General features: G+C 50.9%; 1 protein-coding gene across 2 annotated transcripts in view; it reads left to right on the top strand.

The window, feature by feature from the left end:
• The first annotated feature begins 1,163 nt into the window (after window positions 1-1,163).
• Window positions 1,164-20,231, top strand: part of FRMPD3 (FERM and PDZ domain containing 3) — a 57,742-nt gene continuing 38,674 nt past the window's right edge. Inside the window, exons 1-4 of one of the 2 annotated variants that reach the window (XM_081808449.1) lie at window positions 1,164-1,311; window positions 4,397-4,499; window positions 7,433-7,478; window positions 16,888-16,992. In XM_081808449.1, coding sequence (XP_081664575.1) covers window positions 1,164-1,311; window positions 4,397-4,499; window positions 7,433-7,478; window positions 16,888-16,992 — 402 coding nt within the window. Of the gene's footprint in view, window positions 1,312-1,694; window positions 4,500-7,432; window positions 7,479-16,887; window positions 16,993-20,231 lie in introns of those variants that run through there. The other variant, XM_081808450.1, reaches the window with a different exon arrangement.

The following is a 20,231-nucleotide window of genomic DNA, read 5'->3' as shown; positions in this document are numbered from 1 at the left end:
CACCTCTTTTACGAACCTTATACAAGTTTGATTAATCACCTCCTGCCCCTCTGAATCTTGTTCCCAAGGGCCCTGCCTGGAACCTTAGTTTTCTGGAATACACACACTGAGGCCAGGGAACTCAACCCCATTTGTTAGATCAGAACTTGCGTGGGGCTTGAGCGGTGCCAAGTCCGGGAGCTAAGGCTCTGCGAGCCTCTTGGCTCTGGTGCCCTCTCTTCCACCTCCAACTGCCCCGCCCCGCCTGTTGGCCATTCATTGCCCTCTTTACCTCCTTCCCTGCCTCTGGCACCCAGTGCCCTCCCAAGCCCCACGGTCCCCGTGCCCTCACCCTGGCCCTAGCTGTAGAACCATTCTAAAGTCCTCATGTTAATTTTTCTAAGCTTCAACAACTCCCTCTGTGAGCATCGGGAGAGCTGTCTGCAGTCTCTCCCAGGTACTGGGGCGGCGAGGTCTCGCAGCCCATTGGGGTTCACGTCTGCCGGCAGCCACGAGACACAGCTCCCCTGCTTGCCCATAGGAGCCATTTTCCAGTTGTCCCATTACCTGAAGTAAGTTGGCATTACGTCCGATTGTGTACGGTAATGGTCCTCCGCATGAGCACATTTGTTTACATACGCCATCTCATCGTTTTTATATAGAACCTAAGGGAGATCAGAGTTTAAAATCGCACAAGGACTTCATGAAGGGCTGTTCTGAAGCGACTTCGCATTCCTTCCCTCACTTGCTTGCCTGTGTCCTGCTGCCTTCCTCGAGGTTTTGGTTTCCCCTAGGGAGTCGACAGCCAGTTCAGCGGTTAACCTTCAGAATAACATGCCTGCATTTAGGCTCCTTCTAGATTCCCAATATCTTGGAGGAAAGGGCTGACTCTGATGTCAAGTTCTGTGGCAACAGTTGTTTTTGTTTAGTTTTGTTTTGTTTTTTCCCGTTGGCTCTGGCCCTGTAGACAGTGGGCTTTTCCTTGCCAGACTCCTCTTTCTCCAAACTGAGCTATGAGGGCCGTTGTTGCCTCTGCTGGTTCTAGAGGACCTGGGAAGCCAAGCAGGGGAGCTCCCGCGTGCCATGGCCAGCACCCTCATCCGTGCCCCCTCCCAGCTGGTTCTGAGGCTTAGTCGCCTTTCCATCTTGTTTTGCTCCCATCTTCCCCTTCCCTCGGTCATGTGATGCAGGAAGAGAGCGCAAATGCTATGGAATGGGAGCAGCTGCCAACAGAGACGTGGCGACAAGTGACCATTCGCCGAGACCCTATATATGGCTTTGGCTTCGTGGCTGGCAGTGAGCGGCCCATGGTGGTGCGATCTGTGAGGCCAGGTAGGTGTTCCTCACAGTGTCCCCCCCTGGCCCCGGCTCCTTTTCCCCCAGCATCCACCCATCTTCCCAAAGAGCAGGGCTCCCCCGTTCACTGTGGTGGCCCCAAGGAATTCATGAAGAGCGGGGTAAAGACTCGCCAGCTAAGGACCGTGCGAGGGAGCTGGGCTTTCAGAGCGATCGACGCAAACCACTGAGGCTTCCGGGGGCCAAGACAGAGGCCGCAGTTGATGGTTTAGCAGAGTCTCGGTCTTAATGAAGGCTCCCTGTGCGTAGAACCTTCATAAAAGAGCCAGACTGCCTTGGATGACAAATGTCTATTCAATTCCATTCAACAAGTATTTATAGATTGCCTACTCTAAGCACAGCAAGATGGTAGGGAAGGACAAGACGCAGGCCCTGTCCCCAAGCACCTAACCATCAGGCTGTGGAGACTGGTACCCACTCACGAGAAAGGTCAGCCACTGACGGCTGCAATCAGGACACGGACCATAGGTGGGAGAGGGGGGGTGGGGCGGGGAATGAAATCTCCAAATGCCACGGTGGCAGTAACGAGAGCTGCCATTGATTAAGTGCCTACTGTGTGCTTTCCTCATCTTGTTTATTCCTCCCAGCCAAGCCTGCAAGGTGAGTCGTCCTCCCCATTTAACCAGATGAGGAAACTGAGGCATAGAGGAAGAGAAATGACTTGTCCAGGGGCACTCAGGTAGGAGGCAGCAGAGCCAGGATTTGGACCTGGCTGGGTCTGTCTGATGCTGATGCGGGAGAAGCGGGGCTTGAATGGGACCAGGTGGGAGTGGATAAGTGAAAGCCCCCACCTGAACTGTGGAATCCTGCCCTCATGAATGAAATGGGCAATGGTCTAAGCGCCGTTTCGTTCCACATCTGCTAGGCATTGACAGAAAAGATGAACAGAAAGAAGCTTTATTCCTGACTTGCTGGGCCCGAGGCTTTAGATGTTTACAACAGTTTCTCACTCAGTCAAGAGGAGCAGCCCGAGTACAAACTGGTCTAGCAGAAATTTGATGAATTTTGCAATCCTCAAAGGAAAAGAAAAAAAAGATTTTTGTAAGCTCCCTTTTCAACTAGAGGGCATAAAGAAAAAAACAATCCAGTACAGGAGTTCGTGGCTGACCTCAGGCTCCCGAGTCAGTCATGCAGTCTGGTGGAAGGTTCTTGAGTCCCTGATCAGAAATCAAATCTGCCCTGGGTAAGAGGAATTGGGAAAAACTTAGTAGCAGGCCACCCAGAGCCCCTGCTTTTGGCCTCAAGGGAGACAGGATTTACAGGGCTGAAGGGAGCCTAGACAAGGGGGTCAGCTTCAAGCCATGTGAAAATGAAGAGGCAGAGTTGGAGGGGTGGGGACAAAGGAGAGCCACAGGTGAGAGCCACACAAAAATCATGGGGTTGGCAGGCACAGCCCTATAAAGACGTAGGCTGATCCAGATCGCTGCTTCTGGCCCAGGAGGCTCTTAAGGGCAGAGGCTTTTTGGTTCTGTATTTGAGATAAGACAGAAGACAAGAGGCATCCTATGGAGGACCAATCACGGTAGGGCCAGCCAGCACAGCATTCCGGGAAAGTGGTAGTAGATTGACGCCCACCACTGCCGTCAAGAGTTCAGTTTCACGAAGACCGCTTCCATTAAAAGGAAGGAAGGAAGGGAGGGAGTGGGGAAGGGGTAGAGTGGCCTCTCTACCAAGAGATTGGCATGTTGGCAGGAGGAGAGAGAAGGAATGAAATGAGTTGAAGGAATTGCCCCCTTGGAGGATAATAACTACCGTCTAGCGAATTCATACCGACATCAATCAACCGTCTAAAGTGCTGTACACTCATCATCTCCTGTATCCGCCCCGTGTTCTTATGAGGTGGAGGTACTGTGATTTTCCCATTTTCCAAAGGAGCAAAGAGAGACAAGGTCACACAACCAGTGAGTTGCAGATTTGGAATTGGAGTTCAGGTCTGGCTGGCTGCCAAGAGTGGGGCCTGCCCCTGAAGTCACTGTGCTATCAGGACACTTGGCCACCAATGCAGGCGGAGTGGTGAGTCTCGCTGGCCGAGCCACATAGGCCCCCTCAGCACACAGGCCCCACGCTCCAGAACCACCACCAGGCCACGCTCAGGTGACAGAGGTGTTCTGTATGTTCTTGCTTCTGATGTTGGCATAGCACACTTCTTTGTAGAAAGAGGGAACAGTTGGGATCCAGCCCTTGAAGGCAGGCGCAAACGGGAGTCAAGCCTGGTTTGAGAGTGGGACCTGTCAGTAAACATTTCTTTGGGGCTTGAGTTAGGCCTCATTCTCCCTGAATTCCACTCATTCTCCCTGAATCTCCGAAAAGCTTTTCTCCGACGTCTTGGCTAAACACCAGATTCAGCACACCCTGTGGTGCCCCTCGACCCCCATTCTTTACCCAAACCAGGAAGGTATGGCCCTCAGACAGCCCTGCTTTCTTAACCTCGACAGTGGAGTTGGGAAGGACAGGAAGCAAATTTCCAACTATCTGTGATTTGGGGTCTGTTCTTGTTCCCCTCACCTACTGAAGAGTGGCATCTCTCAGAGATGAGAGAAGATAAACCCTCTGGGTCTTTTAGTCCATCCCCCCGACTTCAGGCAAGTGACTGCCTAAATCATTCCTGACCAGCGAGTAGGAATGTTGCTCAGGTAAGAAGATCCCTTGTCGCTCCTCGCTTCAGCTATACCCCCTTCAGTAGCCTGGAAGTCATCCCTCGGGCCTCAGCAGATCCCTCCTGGCGAAAGGGAAACCCGTGTCCCTCTTTAGAACCCAGCCAGGAAAGTACATATTCACCTGGTCTGAGGGCCAGGCCTGGGCTTGGGACTTCTTGCTCCCACACCACTGGCAGCCACAGGAGGTCCGAGCTATCCTCTTTCTTCGATCTTCTGCCCTCTGTCTGGCACAGGCAGCCGTGGCCCAAACAACATCCCTACCACCAGCCCGCGCGGCCTGCACTCTTTCCTGCGGGCTCTACGGTCCCCACTTCAGCTCCCTCAGGCACTGGTGACTCCTGCCCAGACCTGCGCTTTCCCAGCAGTGGCCCCAAGCCCTCATGCCTCTCTCCTCTCCTCTGCAGGAGGCCCCTCTGAGGACAAGCTCCTGGCTGGTGACCAGATTGTGGCTATTAATGAGGAGGACGTGAGTGAAGCCCCCAGGGAGAGGTTCATAGACCTCATCAGGTAACAGGGGCCTCTTGGGCCTTGGCAGGAGCTGAGCACTGACCCCTCCCCTGCCCTACCGTGGCATAGGGCTACCATGGTCCTCCCTGGCCCTGAGAGGGAGGCCCTTCAGGCAGAACAGCCCTGGCCAGGGCTCCTGGCTACCCAGGACTTCAGAGGCCAGCCCTGCCAGGGCCCCAGGGTCCCTCACACTCTCTGGCTTAGCCTTCTCTAGTGATGTGAACAGAGAACAGCCTTCTTCAAGAGCTCACCTCACCTTCCTCCCCCTTTCTACTCCCCTCACCGAAGCCCCTTGGTCTTTGACTTACAGTGCAGGGGGACAGACCCAGTGAGCGATGAGAACCAAAGAAGCCATTAAAAGAACACTCTGGAAAAAAAAAAAAAAACGCTCTGAGATAAGCACAGTGTGAGCCAGGTCTTGTTTCCCACGTCTCCATACCCTACTCCACCAAAAAAAAAAAAAAAACCTGAGGAGAAGAAAATCTGAATCCCTGGCTCATGGGTTGAGGAAGGGAACCTGCCATTGTGGATTCTGCTCGCTGTGTGTGTGTGACCTCTTAGTGCCCTCTACAGATGGGGGCAAGAGAGGGAAAGAAAGGAGTGTCAGGGGACTCTCACCATCTGTACACGGGAGTAATCATGGTGACTTTTCCCCTCCTCACCCCTACACACACACACACACACACACGCTATACACATATACACAGCCTCCTACCTCACACTCCTACCACACACACACACACGCACACACACACCACACACACACCTCTTTGCATAGACGTGTTGATAAGGAATAAGAGGATAAAGGTGAAGGCTCTAAATTCCATGGGTTGTCTTCTGCTTTGGTGACCTTGGCTGTCTCCTCCCAAATGGACCTGTGTACTCTCTTGCTCTCTCTCTCTCTCTCTCTTTGCCTTGTGTGGTCTGCTCTATCTCTGCCTCCATCTCTTCCAGGCCCTCTCTTGGTTTAAAATGTTCTTCATCTCACTCGTCTTTCTCGTTCTCCCAAATCCCACCTGTCCCCAGCGCCCATCCCTCCTCTTCAAAGGCAGATTTAGCACACTTGGGATGGAACAGCACCCTCTCGCTAGCTCTGGAAGCATTTGGAATGCTCCCTCCCGAAGTCCAGGGCAGGTCTTCCTCGAGATGCTCCCCTCTCCAGCTCACATCTTGAAACGTGTCTGGTCCCTAATGACGTTTAGTTTGTCTCTCCTCCAAGTTCAGTGGTCCATTGCATCCCCCCCCCCACCCAACTCCACCCTTGACCCTCCACCACCACACCAAAATGGGGTAAGTCTTTTCAACCCCATCGAGGGCGTGTTGGGGTTCTTTCAGCCTGACCCTCCAGAAGTGTTTGCTCTGCTTCTAGTGAATATCTTTGTACCCTAGAACAGGTAGCCCAGTTTTGTGAGGGAGTCCAGAGCTCCTCCAGGATCAAGACAGAGCTCACTCATTTGATAACCCTGGGGGCCAGCAGATTTTTATTATTTCATTCAATCAATGAATATTTGTTATCGAGTGTCTACTATGCACCAGGCACTCTTCAAGGCACCGAATATACAACAATGAATGACAGAAATCCCATTGGAGTTTATGTTCTCGTGGAAAGAGACACGCCTTAACAATAAACATGATAAATATGTAATTATATGGCATACTGGAAGTAGACGAAGGTTATCAAAGAATAGAAAGTGGATCAGGATAAACCGGGTCCTGGAGTGCTGGGCATAGGGGTGCTTTTAATAGCCTGGCCAGAGTTAGCCTCATTGAGAAGGTGGCAACTAAAGAAAGACTGAAAGGAGGGAGGGTGTCAGAGAGGGAAGAGCCAGTGCAAAGGCCCTGAGGCAGGAGTGTGTCTGTTATGTTTGGGGAGCAGGGGAGAAGCCAGGATGTGAAGTGGGGTAAAGAGGGGAAGACCTGTAGCCACTATAAGGACTTCGGCTTTGTTCTACATGAAATGGGGAAATGTGGCAGGGGCTGGGGCAGACGCGTCACATAATCTGACTTACACTATGCCCTCCCCTGTTCAAGAGACAGATTTTCCTGTGGGATTTTCCTGGAAGACAGCTCCTTCCTTCTCCCAGGAGCTCCCCATCCCTGGACTTGGCCTCACTGAATGTGGAAAATGTTCCAAGTCCTTGAGCAGGAGGCCTTGGCCTTCCTTGAGTATCTAGAACCAAGTGATCTCGACTCTGCTTCTTGAATACCCTTGTTCCCAGAAACGAATGAAAAGGTCCATCGAGGAGAAGGGAAGCTCCTTCCAGGCAAACTCTTTCCATTTCTCTCAGTTCTTTTAAAGGACTGTGTATTCCCGGGGGAGAATTTTCATACCTCATGGCCTGTTTGATCATTGGTATAATTCTTGTCGGAGGAGTTTCAAATTCTTCATCCCTTTGAATATTTGCTGTCTGGAGAGCCTTGGTTCCATCTGTTGCTCCCTAGCTCTCATTTTTTGGTCCTTCAATTAAAACAAATCTGCTGAGTATGAGTCATGATAACCAAATGACCTCCTTTGGGTTTTTCCTTTGAATTTCTCCTCTTGCTTAAATACCAAATTGCCAACTGAGTTCCATAATTCAGGCCTTTTGTTTTCCTTGAGAATTTTCTATTCTACAGATAAAATTGCTCCTAAGGTTTGGGGAGATCTACAGAGCGAATGTGAGAGGGAAATAGAACAGGAAGACTTGAAAAATGACAGCCCCAGAGAATATGGTAATGCCTTCTTCAGATGCCTGTGTGAACCTCTATGGATGGTTTCCGTCAGCCACCACAAATGATGGGAGGCGAGGCGGCCGGGCAGATAGTCAGAGTGCCCGCTGGCCTAATTCATATCCCTGAATGCAGCCTAGGGGAGAATTCTGGTGTTGCTTCTCGTGCGAGATGAATACCTAGTGCATGATACACTACTGTCCTGTTCCTTCTTCTCTCTGTAGGAGCGCTAAGGAATTCATCGTTCTTACAGTTCTGCACACTCATCAGGTGAGTGAGCCGCTGTGCCATCCACCCTTCCTCCTGACGGAGGTGACAGAGTCCCATATTGGAAAGTGACCGTGACGGGAGGGTGGGTGGACGGCGAGACTAGAATCCATGTGTTGTGAGCCAAAGCTTGAGGAGTGAATGTAAAGCATACCTTCTGAACATCTGAGTCTGCTTTCTACCTTCAAGGCTTGGGGATTTTTTGAAAGGCTCTCCAGTGCTATGTTCTGACCTGTGCCCTTCTGCTTTACCCCCACTGAGGCCGCGCGCTCACTGCCCCGGTCCCAGACAGATTTTCTACCTCTTTCTTTTTTTTTTTTTTTTGCTATGCCCCATCAAAATGTACCCGTCCAGGGTCCAACTCCCATAAAGTCCTTGCAGATGGTGGGTGCTAGCTAGTCTCATTCATTCATTCATAGCAGTATTTACTAGATGGCATGCAACGTATGAAGCCCTGCACCGCATGGGGGGCATTTAATATGACGGTGGTGGGAAAGTACGGTGGGACGAACCGTTTCATCTTAGTCCCGGTACAGTCACTAACTAGCTGTGTGACCTTGGGTAGGTCAGTTGCAAAAAGTTCCCCGTCTGTAAATTGAGGGGTTTAGACTAGAACAGTGTTTTCCAAACTTGACTGGTCAAAATAGTCAACAGGACTACTTATTAGAAGTAAAATTCCTGGGGCACCTGGTGGCTCAGTCGCTTAAGCATCTGCTTTCGGCTCAGGTCATGATCTCGGGGTGCTGGGATGGAGCCCCGTGCGGGGCTCCCTGCTCAGCCGGGCATCTCCTTCTCCCTCTCCCTCTACTGTTCCCCCTGCTCGTGCCCTCTCACTCTCTCAAATAAATAAATAAGATCTTTTAAAAAATAATAAAAATAAAATAAAAATCCCCAGGCCCCTCTCCTCAAGAGTTGGATTTAGAAGGCCCAGAGTCCATTACTAGGTTACTTTGTTATAGTAATCTTTTTTAAATGCACAGACCCAGGTGCAGAACTTTTATGTGCAAAACTCAGAGCCCCCCTTCCACCTCCAGCCTAGTTGTCCCTTCTCAGTGCCCCCAAGACTCCCCTGACTTCCAGCACTGATGTCCCACCTCCATGGCCACAGGAGAGGTCCCATCTGTTGGGGGTGGGGGGCATGAAATCAGCACAGCCTTCACAGACGAGGCTGCATCTGAGCTGGACCTCCAGAGAGGGGGCAGGATTTCCCAGGCAGAGACAGAGGGGAAGATTTCCCAGAGAGTTGGCATTTCCGGGCAAAGTCAGGGACAGCGTGCAGGTGCAGAGCGTGGGCTCATCAGTTGGAGATGGGGTTCAAATCAAGCTCTGGCACTAACTGCCTTTCTCCATGGCCCCCAGTGTGAAACACACACACACACACACACACATTTACACAGGCACATTCTCTCTCCCTCCCCTCCCTCTCCCCCTTCTCCCTCTCCGTCTCATACTTGCTCTCTGGCAAATAGGCCTTTCTCAGTAGCAATTCTCTTGTATCTCTGGGCAGGCAGGTTCCACCCCTCAGGTGCAGTTGCCTGGTGGACAGTGGACTGTCATTCCCCACTCCCCAGTCTCCTCGTGAAATGGCTACCAGTTCTACCCCCCACCAAAAAAAAAACCATGCTTGTTGTGTTTTACCTCTCTGATCAGAGACCCATTGTGGGTTACTGTGTTAGTCAGGTCTCCTCAAATGTCATCCCCTCCTAGAAGCCTTCCTTGACTACCCTTTTTAAGACAGCATCGGCCTGTCACGGCCAATACTGCATCATTTTTTTTCCTCAAAGCGAAAATACTATATTTGTAAACTTTTTGTTTGGAGATCATTACAGACTCACAGGAAGTTGCAAAGCTAGTACACACATCCCTGTGTACCCTTTACCCGGTTTCTCCCAAGGGTTACGTCTCCCAGAACTAAAGTACCATTTCAAAACCAGGACATTGACAGCAATACAATGTGTGTATAGGGTTCAGTGTCAGTCTGTCACATGTGTGGTGTGGTCCACGTGGCCACCAGCACAGTCAAGACACTGGACAGTTCTATCACTACAAGGACCCCTCACCTTGCCCTTTTATAGCCACACCCCTCTCTCCCTCCACCCCAGTCCCCATCAGCCACTAGTCTATTCCCCCTTTCTGTAATTTCATCATTTCCAAAATATTATATACACAAAATAATATAGCACGTAATCTTTTGGGATTGGCTTTTTTTTTTTTTCTCACTCAGCATGGCGCCCTTGCGAGTCATTCAAGTTTTTGCCAGTATCAGTAGTCTGTTCCTTGTTAATTGCTGAGTAGTATTCCATGGTGCGGATGGACTGCAGGCTGTTTGGTGATTCACCTAAGCCTTATTAGAATGTCAGCTCCACGAAGATAGGAGCTGTGTTTCATTCATTGCTCTCTCCCCAGCACCTGGAAGAGCACTTGCCACAGACTAAGCATTCAATAAGGATGTGTTGAAGGAATAAAGAAAACCCAGCTTCCAGCCATCATGGCAACCCAAACTCATGTATCCAAACGTAGGTGCAGAATGAAGAGCCTAACGCTGCCCCCCACCTCTGTTCCAGCTCTCATCCCGGTGCCCCCAACACCCCACTGCCCTCCAGTTCTGATGTCCCCACTGTCCAATCCCACGGCCTCTTTGCTATGACCAGGCTGCTTTCCTTTTCTCCCTGGTCCAGATCTTAGTTCTTACAGCCCTGCCGGCTTCTGTCCTTGTACGGCTCCACCCTTCTTCTAAACAGGTCTGTGTCCTTTAAGACCTGGCTCGAGACTCTTCCAAACACCTCTGCCTGACTAACCTCAGTGAGAGTTTCTCATTTGGTTGCCTGTTCAGCAAACACCTATTGAATACCTACCATTCGAGGTGCTCTTCTAAGCTAGGAACATGGCGGTGCCCGGGACAAACATGGTTCCTATCCTCACAGAGCTTACACTCTAGTACTTGGCCTTACGCTTTCGAAACCCTTGGAGCATAGAAGTGAGCACACACACACAGGGGCGATAGTCGAAACAATTAACCTGTATAGTCGAAGCCATTCGCTCATAATGTAAGCCAGCCATGGGCACTGGAGCAGAGTCTTGGAGGCCTCCTGACTGTGCCAGGTGTTAACCCTTCAGATGACCACTGGTAAAGAGGTCCCATGGGAGAGGTCCCATGGCACCCAGGAAGCTTAGGGCAGTGGCTGCTTCCCAATCAGTGTGAAAGAAACCCTCACAACAGGTATGGCCATACCAGTGCATTCTAAGTGAATGTCAGCCTTGCATACATGCATAGTCGATCCTCACTATTCACAGATTCTGTGTGAGCAAGTTCACCTACTCCCTAAAGTGTATTTGCAACCCCCAAGTCGAGACCCGTGGTGCTTTCCTGGTCACTTGCGGACATAAGCGGAGCATGAAAAATTTGAGTCTCCTAATGCACATGTTGCCAGCTGAGCTCAAAGACGGCAGCGCTCTGCCATCTTGTTTCAGCTGTCACACGGAGGTGTCCAGAGATAGAGATGGCAGGGAGCAGTGCGGTATAATGCAAGAAGCTCGGGCTCTGGAACAGTTGGATGGGATTTGAATCCCAACTGTGGCACCTGTTAGTGGGGCGGCCTCAGGCAAGTCACTGAACACTTCAGAACTTCATTCTCTCCTAGTGAAATAAAATAGAATCTACCAGGATGAGTTGTTTTTAGAATTCAGAATTATGGGCGCCTGGGTGGCTCAGTTGGTTAAGCGACTGCCTTCGGCTCAGGTCATGATCCTGGAGTCCCTGGATCGAGTCCCACATCGGGCTCCCTGCTCGGCAGGGAGTCTGCTTCTCCCTCTGACCCTCCCGCCTCTCATGCTCTCTCTCTCTCATTCTCTCTCTCTCAAATAAATAAATAAAATCTTTAAAAAAAAAAAAGAATTCAGAATTATCATCTGTGTGAGACGTATACACACACTCGCGCGCATGCACGCACACACATGCATGCACGCGTGCGTGCACGCACACACACACACACTTTCCCCTAGGAGCAACTGTTCAGTATTCATTCGTTCCATGTTCGAGGTGACTTTATAAAACGTAACTAGCGTGAGTCACAAAAATTGACCGAGACAGAGAATCTTCTCTCAAGTTATAATGAGAGCTTATCGACAACCCCTAGCCTATGTTCCATGTGATAGCCCCTGCATTACAGAGCATAGTCCAGCGTCCACAGCAGGCACTTGACATCTTAACGGTTGCATGGAGATTACCACTTCTTCCAGAAGACAGTCTCCCTGTAGGTCCAGCCTGTGGCCCAGGAATCTTTATACCTCTGGGGCTCCTTCCGGCTTCTACATTCCGTGGCTGAGGAGGGTCCAGTACAGTGGTTCTTGACCCTGGCTATACATTAGAAGCACCTGAGAAGCTCTTAAAACTATTGATACTCAGGCTCTAGCCCTGAGCAATTGAATTCGAAGCTTTGGGGAGGGGACCCAGGTGTTGGTCTTTCAAAAAGGCTTCCAAAATGATCCTTATGCAGCCAAGATGCATATCAAGAACTACTGATCTAACATGTAGTCTCTTTCAGATGACATTGTTCTTTTAACGGAGTGACTTTTATGATGGCAGACCATTGAGGGTATTTTAGTGGAGTGATCACAGAGCTTCTTGAGGTATGGTGCTTGGCAGATGGTAGGTACTCAAACCATATTTGCTGAATTGGTGAACTAATTCATTATGAACAGTAGCAATCAACTGCTACCTCTTATTCTGTGCCTACTCTATGCTTGGTGCTAGGGGTAGATACAGTAATATAAAATCCCGTCTCTTCTTTTACAAGCTGGGGGGGGACATGAGTGGATATGAGTGTGGATTAACAAGGAGTACTATAGGGGAGCCTGGGTGGCTCAGTTGGTTAAGCGTCCGACTCTTGGTTTCGGCTCAGGTCATGATCTCGGGGTTGTGGGATCAAGCCCCATGTCAGGCTCCACGCTGGGCATGGAGCCTGCTTAAGATCCTCTCCCTCTGCCCCTCCCCCCACTTCTATCTCTCTGGGGAAAAAAAGGGGGGGAGTACTATAGGAAATCCAGGGAGGGCACTGGAGGAATTGGGGAAGAACTCAGGACCAAGGTAGAATTTGAGCTGGGCTTTAGGGATGGCATTTAGCTAAGCAAAGGGGACACTGGGGGCTCAGAAGGGCAGGGATGGTGAAGAGGCAGCATGAGGTGGGCGCAGAAGTGGGAAGCAGCCCGGTGTGGGCACTGTGGGCAGAACCACCTGTCGGGGCCAGAGATGAGGAATGAGGGTCATGTGTGGCTCGCAGGGGGCCTTGGGAGCCGGAGAGAGGACATGTTCACCTCCAGGCCCCAAGTGCAGATAGGAAGGCCCTGGGTCCCTTATCAGTAGTCTGGTGAAACCAGGATGGCCCTCCCTTGTCCCAGACTCCCACAGTGGTTGCCATGGGAATTGCCTATAAAGAGGCTCAGGTGTCAAAGACAATGAGCCAGCGGGAAGGAGACTAGGAGGCTTGGGCGCTATAGGAACCCGAGCTTTGTCCTCTCACAATCCAAGCGGGGCCCTATCTTGCACTAAAATGTTGGGCCATATACCTGACTTTGAACCCAACCCTGAAATCTGTACTGATAGAGCCACCAAATTAAAAAAAAAAAAAAAAATGGTCAGAGAATCACCAGCTGCTGAATTCAGTCCTGAGGGAGAGGCAGACTCTCTCCTCTATTGCTTATTCCACTGAGCTGCTCCCTTCATATTTGCTTTGAGGGGCTTACAGTGGCCCCGGCAGTGCTTCGTGATTCTGGTCCCGTGTTTCCAGCCAAAATTCATTTTTGCCAGCAAGGGTGCCTGTTGCAAAATGAGACTCCCAACTGCTTGAGGGAAAAAAATGGGGTCAGTGAAGAGCTCAGATGTCCCAGCTTTGAAGGTACTCAATTAATCTCTGCTTAATGGGCTAAGACATTTTCAACAATATAAATTCCTGTGCCTTATGCTCCTAGAGATTCTGACTTTTTATGTCCGCCGTGCGCCTAGAAATCTGTGCTTCAGCAAGCGCTCCCCAGTGAGTCTTACCATCAGGAAAGTTTTGGAAACGGTGGGGCGTGCGTGCTAACGAGTTAGTGCGGGGGTCAGCAAACTTTTTTTTCTGTAAAAGGCTGTCTAGTAAACATTGTAAGTTTTGTAAGCTATGCATGATAGTTGCAAAAGCAAACACAGGTAGTGCCCAAGGGAGGATCACGGCTGTATTCCGATAAAGTTTTATTTACAAAAACAGGTGGTGGGCAGGATTTGGCCCAGGCAGGCCCGCAGTCCACTGACCCCAGAATTATGTTCACTACTCCTCCCTGGTACTGCATTCATGCTTTGATGAGGGTCTTCCTGATTCTCAACTTTTTCATTCAAAAGAGTGACCCTAGCATTAAGAACTTCAGGCCACATAGCTGAGCTTCAGAGATGCTTTGGTACAGGGCAACCTTTGAGAACCCCTCCCATCACACTGCAAGGTAGACATCACCTGTGTGCGGGCGTCAGGCTAGACGTGAGTCTGTGACATGTAGCCGAGACCAGTTGGCAACGAGGGACTCACCATCAGTGATCAAGGCTGAAGACTGAGAATAGGACAGAGTCTTAGAGACGGACAGGACGAGGGTCAAGGAGGAATGAGGCACGAACAAGCTGAAAATAGCTCTGCCACAGACCCCGGAAATGATTACAGTCCCTGAAAATATGGGCAATTCCACTTCCTCCTTCATGATTTTGCTCCTATAAAAATATCTGAATCTTTTGGGTATAGTCGTAACTGTCAGGCAGGATCCAATCTGGGACTTTTGGTAGGGATCCCAAGGAGGCTGTCCTCTCCTCATAGGTGAAGACAAAAAAGGACACCAGTTGCGGTCCTTCCATATGTTCAGAGGTCCGTTCAATAAGACCAGGGTCGAATCAGAACCAGTGGGGGAAAGATCGGGAATGGACACCCAGCTTCAGCTGGCTCTGGGGCCTAGTCGCCAATCCAAGACTCGGGAAATCTGGGTTTTAGTTTCAGCTGCACTACCAAATTATTTTGATACTTTGAGCAGACCGTATCCTCTTCCCAGGCCTCCGTTTTCATGGGTAAAAATGAAGGGTGGACTCCACGGCCCGCTGAAGCCTCTAGAGCTGCCTCGGTCCACACGGGGCGTGAAGGCATCCAATGACAGGTGGTTACAGAGAAAGGAGGGGGTGACCGGTAGACGCGAAGATTTTACCTGCCTCGTGTCTGTGGCGCCCCAGGTGGACATTCGGACTACTGTGGAGACAGAGCCAAGCAGAGCTGCCTGAATGTAGCTCCAGATCTTTCTGTCTTGCCCCTGTCCTGTGCTCCTGCAGCCTGCAGCCCCTGCCCAGGATTTAAGCACCAAGCTGTGCAACACACAAAGGCATTTCTTGACTCCCACGAACAATCAATACTGTAATCACTTTCTGCAACGATCTCTAGCCCTGGATCTTGTTGTGCTGTACGATCTGCTGCCAACAAACCGCGTCTGTGGCTCAGGATGAGAAGTCCGCTGTTCCTTTAGCTCAGTGGTTCCCTGCAACTTTAGCCACGTTTTGAAGTCATTGGAAACGTACCCAAAAAAACGCCAATACCTGGGCCCCAGCCCCAAGAATTTGAGGTCATTGATCTGGGGCAGGGCCTGGGCATCAGGGGTTTTTGAAAGCTGCCCCACTGTTTCTGTCACGCCGCCAGGACCAAGACCCACCGCCTGAGGTTCGAGCGCACTTGGGTCAAACAGGTGGCTTTCTGCAATCTGCCCTCTGTGGGGAATGAGATTGCTGGCTCCGGAATAGAACACAGCTGGGACCAGGGCCCAAGACCTGACGAGGACATTTGTCTCTGGTGTGTCTTTATCTCAGGGCCCTGCCCTCCTGCAACCAATCTCGTAAATGGATTTCAACTGCAGTGTTCATGGCAGAAAATAGCTTAAGGTGTCCCCTTCCCAGCTGGCAGGGGCCTTCAGGACCTTAACTCTCAGGGATTCTTGATTGTGGGATTCGAAGGCTCCATGACAAAGCTGGTAGGGGAGGCGGTTTGAAGGAGCCCCAAACCTGGTGTACCCCCTAGTCCTGCTCATCCTAGTAAGTGGCAACTCTGTTCTTCCAGTTGACTCCTCTCTTTTTCTCACCTCCCACATCCAATCCGTCAACACATCAGCTCGGTTCTATCTTCAGAATAGATCCAGAATTCGCTCCCTTTTCATCACCTCCATTATTACTACCCTAGCCCAAGCTGCCATCATATTTTAACTGTATTATTACAGGAGACTGCAAACTGGTCTCCTTCCTTTGGGTGTCAACCCTCCTACGCTGTTTTCCACACCACAGCCAGAGGCATCCTTTTAAAATGCAAGTCAGACCCTATCTGCTTAAAACCCTCCAGTGGAGTCAAATCCAAAGTTCTTGCCATGGCTGACAAGGCCCTAGGTGACCCAGCCCCCACCCGCCTCTTTGAATGCCATCCCTCTGGCTCCCCATCCATTGCTCTGCTCTGGCCACACTGGGCTTCCTTGTGGTTCCTCATGCACCCCGATGCCCCTCCCACCTCAGAGCCTTTATCATTCTTTCTGCCTGGGAAGCTCTCTCTCCCTCCACTTGCTTCCCGTCTCTGCTTAAATGTCGCCTCCTCTGAGAGGTCTTCCCTGAACATCCAGTCTAAAATAATGCCCTCATCACTCACCCCTCCTCACTCGTGCATTCTCTTGTGTAGCCCTTCACCCTGCTTGATTTGGCCTCGGGGTCCTTCTTTGCTACCTAAAGGGTATTGATTTGTTTATTGTCTGTCTGATCCTGCTAGATGGATGCTCTTTGAGGCCTGGGAGCTTTGTGTTGCTCACTGCTGAATCCCTCATCACCTAGAACAGTGCCTGCAAGTAGGAGCTCCTCCCTAAATTGGCCACACGAATGAATAAATGCCCCCAAAGACATGAGGGGGCCCCTCAGCAAGACTCCTGATTTTCCTTGAATCATTTTCTTTAGTCTCCTTCCTGGGGGCAGGGCATATCTATGAGATGAATAAGATCATTCCTGTAACTCCTTTGAGATGCTCGTATTCGGATTAATAAAAGCCACCATTTAGGTGTATCTCACACTACGAAAACCAAATATGTACTTATTCAGTGTATGCTATCACTAAAGAATTTTTGCAAACTCCCCTAGGCCTAGAGTGTTAATAACGGGATTCGATTTACCCAAATTCTATTCATGTCCAGCTTTTTTCAGAACACACCAGTCATAGAAGGAAGCACTTAGCACGTTGCTTCGCACCTAGTAGGGAATCAATACTTACTTATTGACTTATTGATCAGTAAGGCCAAGTGTACCCGTACTGAGACATCTTAACTCCAGCGTGGCAAAGGTCAGGTTTTTCCCAGGGATGGAGAACTCACCGGCCCTCTGTTCTTTTTGCAGTCCCCCAAATCTGCCTTCATCAGCGCTGCGAAGAAGGCCAGGCTGAGATCGAATCCCGCGAAGGTCCGATTTTCTGAGCAGGTGGCAGTTGGAGAAACAGACGCAGTAAGTGCAGCTTTATTTAGCTCCCCGTCTTCGGTCCTTGGCTAGAATCAGCCTGGCCATGGAGGTCTCGCTCTGGAGGTCTCGCTCTGGAGCTCATCTGCGGCTCCTCGGAGTGGGCGGCATTACGAATGGGGTTGGAGAGGGAGGACCACGGGGCTCCAGACTAGTAGCGAGTTAGGAGTATGTGGCATCCCGAGCACCAAAGCTTACACTCAGAGCCAGCCCTCCACAAACATCTCTGGGCGGTTTGACAGAAGCAGGAAGGAGAAGGTAGTGGTTTTCTAGATTCGGAGCAAGAGCGGCTGGTGAAATCGAGCTCTCTTCACATTGAAGTGGTCCCACAATGGTTCATCTTGACGGGAGAAGACCCCAGCGAGCAGCCTGGGGGATATGATACAGACTCTCATTGTCACAGAGCTTTGATTAGGCACCTGCTGTGTCCTCAGTGCCACAAGGGATGCAAAATAAACACCTCTTCCCTGCCCCTGGATACCACTCAGTGATGTTGGGGGCTCGGGGGGGGTGGGAAAGTAGTTCAGATTGAGATGACACAGCGTCCCCCACTGGGTGGTATGGTTTCAAGGAGCAGGTGATGCTTGACGGTCCATTGCCATGCAGCTGCCAGGCTGGGGGCGGGGGGCGGTCATGGCCAGCCCGCAGTCTTTCTCACGGCTCTGTGGGGGTTTCCGTGAGCTGAGCCGTCTGCTCCACATAACAGATGGGTGGAGGGCAGAGAGGTGTGTGTTAAGCAGTCATGAATTATGGCCCGAGTCCCCCAGGAGTGTGCAGAAGTCCGTGATAGCCAGGTGGGGGTGGGCGGCGGGGAGAGCCAGAGCTAACAGGCATTTGTGCACTTTTGAGGCTTCTGCGGGCTGGGCTCCCGGGAGGCCCATGGCATGTCTGTCCGTCCGAGGCACAGCTGCAGTTGAGAAAAGAAGCCAGCAGGCCCAGCCCAGTGGGGAAATCTGTGGGGTGCCAGGTACTTGTGTAGTTCTTTGAAGTAGAGCCACTCAGAACAAGGGGTAGAGGACACAGGTGTCTTCCATCGCCTTTTCCCTGGCACTCATTCCCAGCCTCAGCCCAGGCCCTCTTCCATCCCCGTTTACGGACAGCTGAGAAGCCCAGGGGACTCCAGGGTCCCCCTGGGGAAGCCGCCACATAATTGGTGGCTGGGCTCCATCTCCTTCCTAGCAGGAGAGGTTCAAGAGAAGTGGGGGGTTGGTGAGCAGAGAGAAGAGGGAACTGCGTGGAAACCCTGCAGATCATGATGAAGGACACCCTTAGGGCCAAGCCACTAAGGGGACGTGTGTGTCCTGAGCCCTCGAAAAGCCAGAGGAGATGCAAATTGAATCTGGAAAGGACAGACTCTCAGCATTACAGAGTAATCACTCAAGACCAGGCCACCAGGGGAAAACTTCCCCTCCACCTCTCCCTTCCCTTTCTCCTCCCCTCTCTGCCTCTCCCCTCTACTCTTCCTTCCCCTCTCTCCCCTCCCTCCACCATGATTCCCCTCTCCATACATCTCAGCTATCCACAGGCAAGATCAAGCCCCCACCCCAGACCAACCTGAAAGCAAATGCCCCAGAGTGGCTAGGCCCCACCCAGGGTGCCTTCTGTCGCTCCTGGACAGGCCACCACGTGCAGTGTGAGGCTCTTGACTGAGAGACAGACAAACAGACATCAATCTTCCCGCTCTAGCTGTGCTCAGGAAATGGCCTGATGTCACAACGCCCACCTCCCATGGCACCAGTGTGGACCCTAGCAGCCTCACCATTGGTTGGGACCTAGGGGAGTCCAGGCCCAGGTGACTCCAAGGCTGTCCTATCTTCCTTTTGCCTCGGTGTTCTGGGGCTTTATTAAGCAGCCAGAGCAAAAATAAATCCTGTGGGCGTTCCTTGCCAACCCTATTTTTAAGCAAAATCAATTAAGTAATTATCTGAGTCCAACCCAGTGTGCTAAATAAAACCTGCCACCGCCGAGTGTCAGCCTGGAGATCCAGTGCCTCTGGGCTTGGTAGGAGCAAGGCATCTCAGGATCAGGCCGAGAACCAGGGAGTCTACACTTTTCCAACTTTATACCCACTCCTGGCTCCCCTCCACCGCCAACCAAACCCCAACGCGGGAGGACCTGCTTGTTCATTTTTTCATGTCCGCGACAGTCCCTAGATGTGGACTAGCCCTCTTCGGGCCTCTCTAGTGGTCTGCGCCCGCCGTCTCCTTCCAAATCAAAATCTAATTAGTCTCACCTAGGAAATCTTATCTATCTTACAGCTTTTGGTTTAGTTTTGGTTTTATAATTGCTCTCTAGTGGATTCGTGTGGATGTGCCCGGTCTCTACGACAAGAGTATAAGACCAAACCCAGTCCTCTATTTTTGCCTGGCCCTCATGGAGCTTACTTAGCATAGTGTGGGGCATAGAGGAGAGGCTCAATGAATGCCCACTGAATTAAGGATTTCTGACCATTTTAGGCAGCTTTTTGGTTCCTATAGACCTGGTGATGGCCCAAGGAAATGATTGGACTCTCCTGATGATTCTGATCATTCAAGTAAGCACGTATTAAGCATCTACTGCTCATATATTCAGTACCCATATACTGAGCCCCAACTATGTGCCAGGGACTCTGCTCAATGTCAGAACTACAAAGATTGAATAGGGCCATGGATGTGCTACGAGTTCACCATTTGGGAGAGACAAAAATTCTCCAAAAATATGCTAAGAACACTGAAAGTGGTGTGTGTGACATTACTCTGAGAACACACGGGAACACCAGGTCCAAGTACCTGATGAGTTTGGACAGGACTTCACAGAATTGGTATTTAAGCTGGGTTTTGAAGGATGAGTAGGAGTTGGCCAAGGAGGCAAAGAGGAAGGCAGAGAGAGCAGTCTTTATGTAACACATATTTATTGAGAACTTAACATGCACCACTCTGTAAATCAAGGAACACCTGGGCCAAGAAAACTTTTGCTAACAAGTTATCAGGTGTTCAAACATGGGCTTTGCCAGTTTGGTTCAGTACTGCCCACTCTCAGCTTTTGGAAATGTCGGAGGGTGTTGTGGGTCATCCCGACGATTTGGCATGCTATTGGCATTGAGTGTCTCAGGGTCAGAAATGCGTAGTGTCCTGCAGGGAGGACACAGTCCCTGAATGATTGGTTGTCAGAGGTATGGAGGCATGAAAGTGCAGGGTGGGTACCTGGACTGTCAAGACAGGACTCTGGAGAAGTAGGCAGGGGCCAGG

This window comes from Leptonychotes weddellii, chromosome X (assembly GCF_054177405.1).
Source record: "Leptonychotes weddellii isolate Sample4059 chromosome X, ASM5417740v2, whole genome shotgun sequence".
In the NCBI taxonomy this organism is placed as follows: domain Eukaryota; kingdom Metazoa; phylum Chordata; class Mammalia; order Carnivora; family Phocidae; genus Leptonychotes; species Leptonychotes weddellii.
Note: the sequence above shows the minus strand (reverse complement) of the source record. Positions and strands in the feature narration are given on the sequence as shown.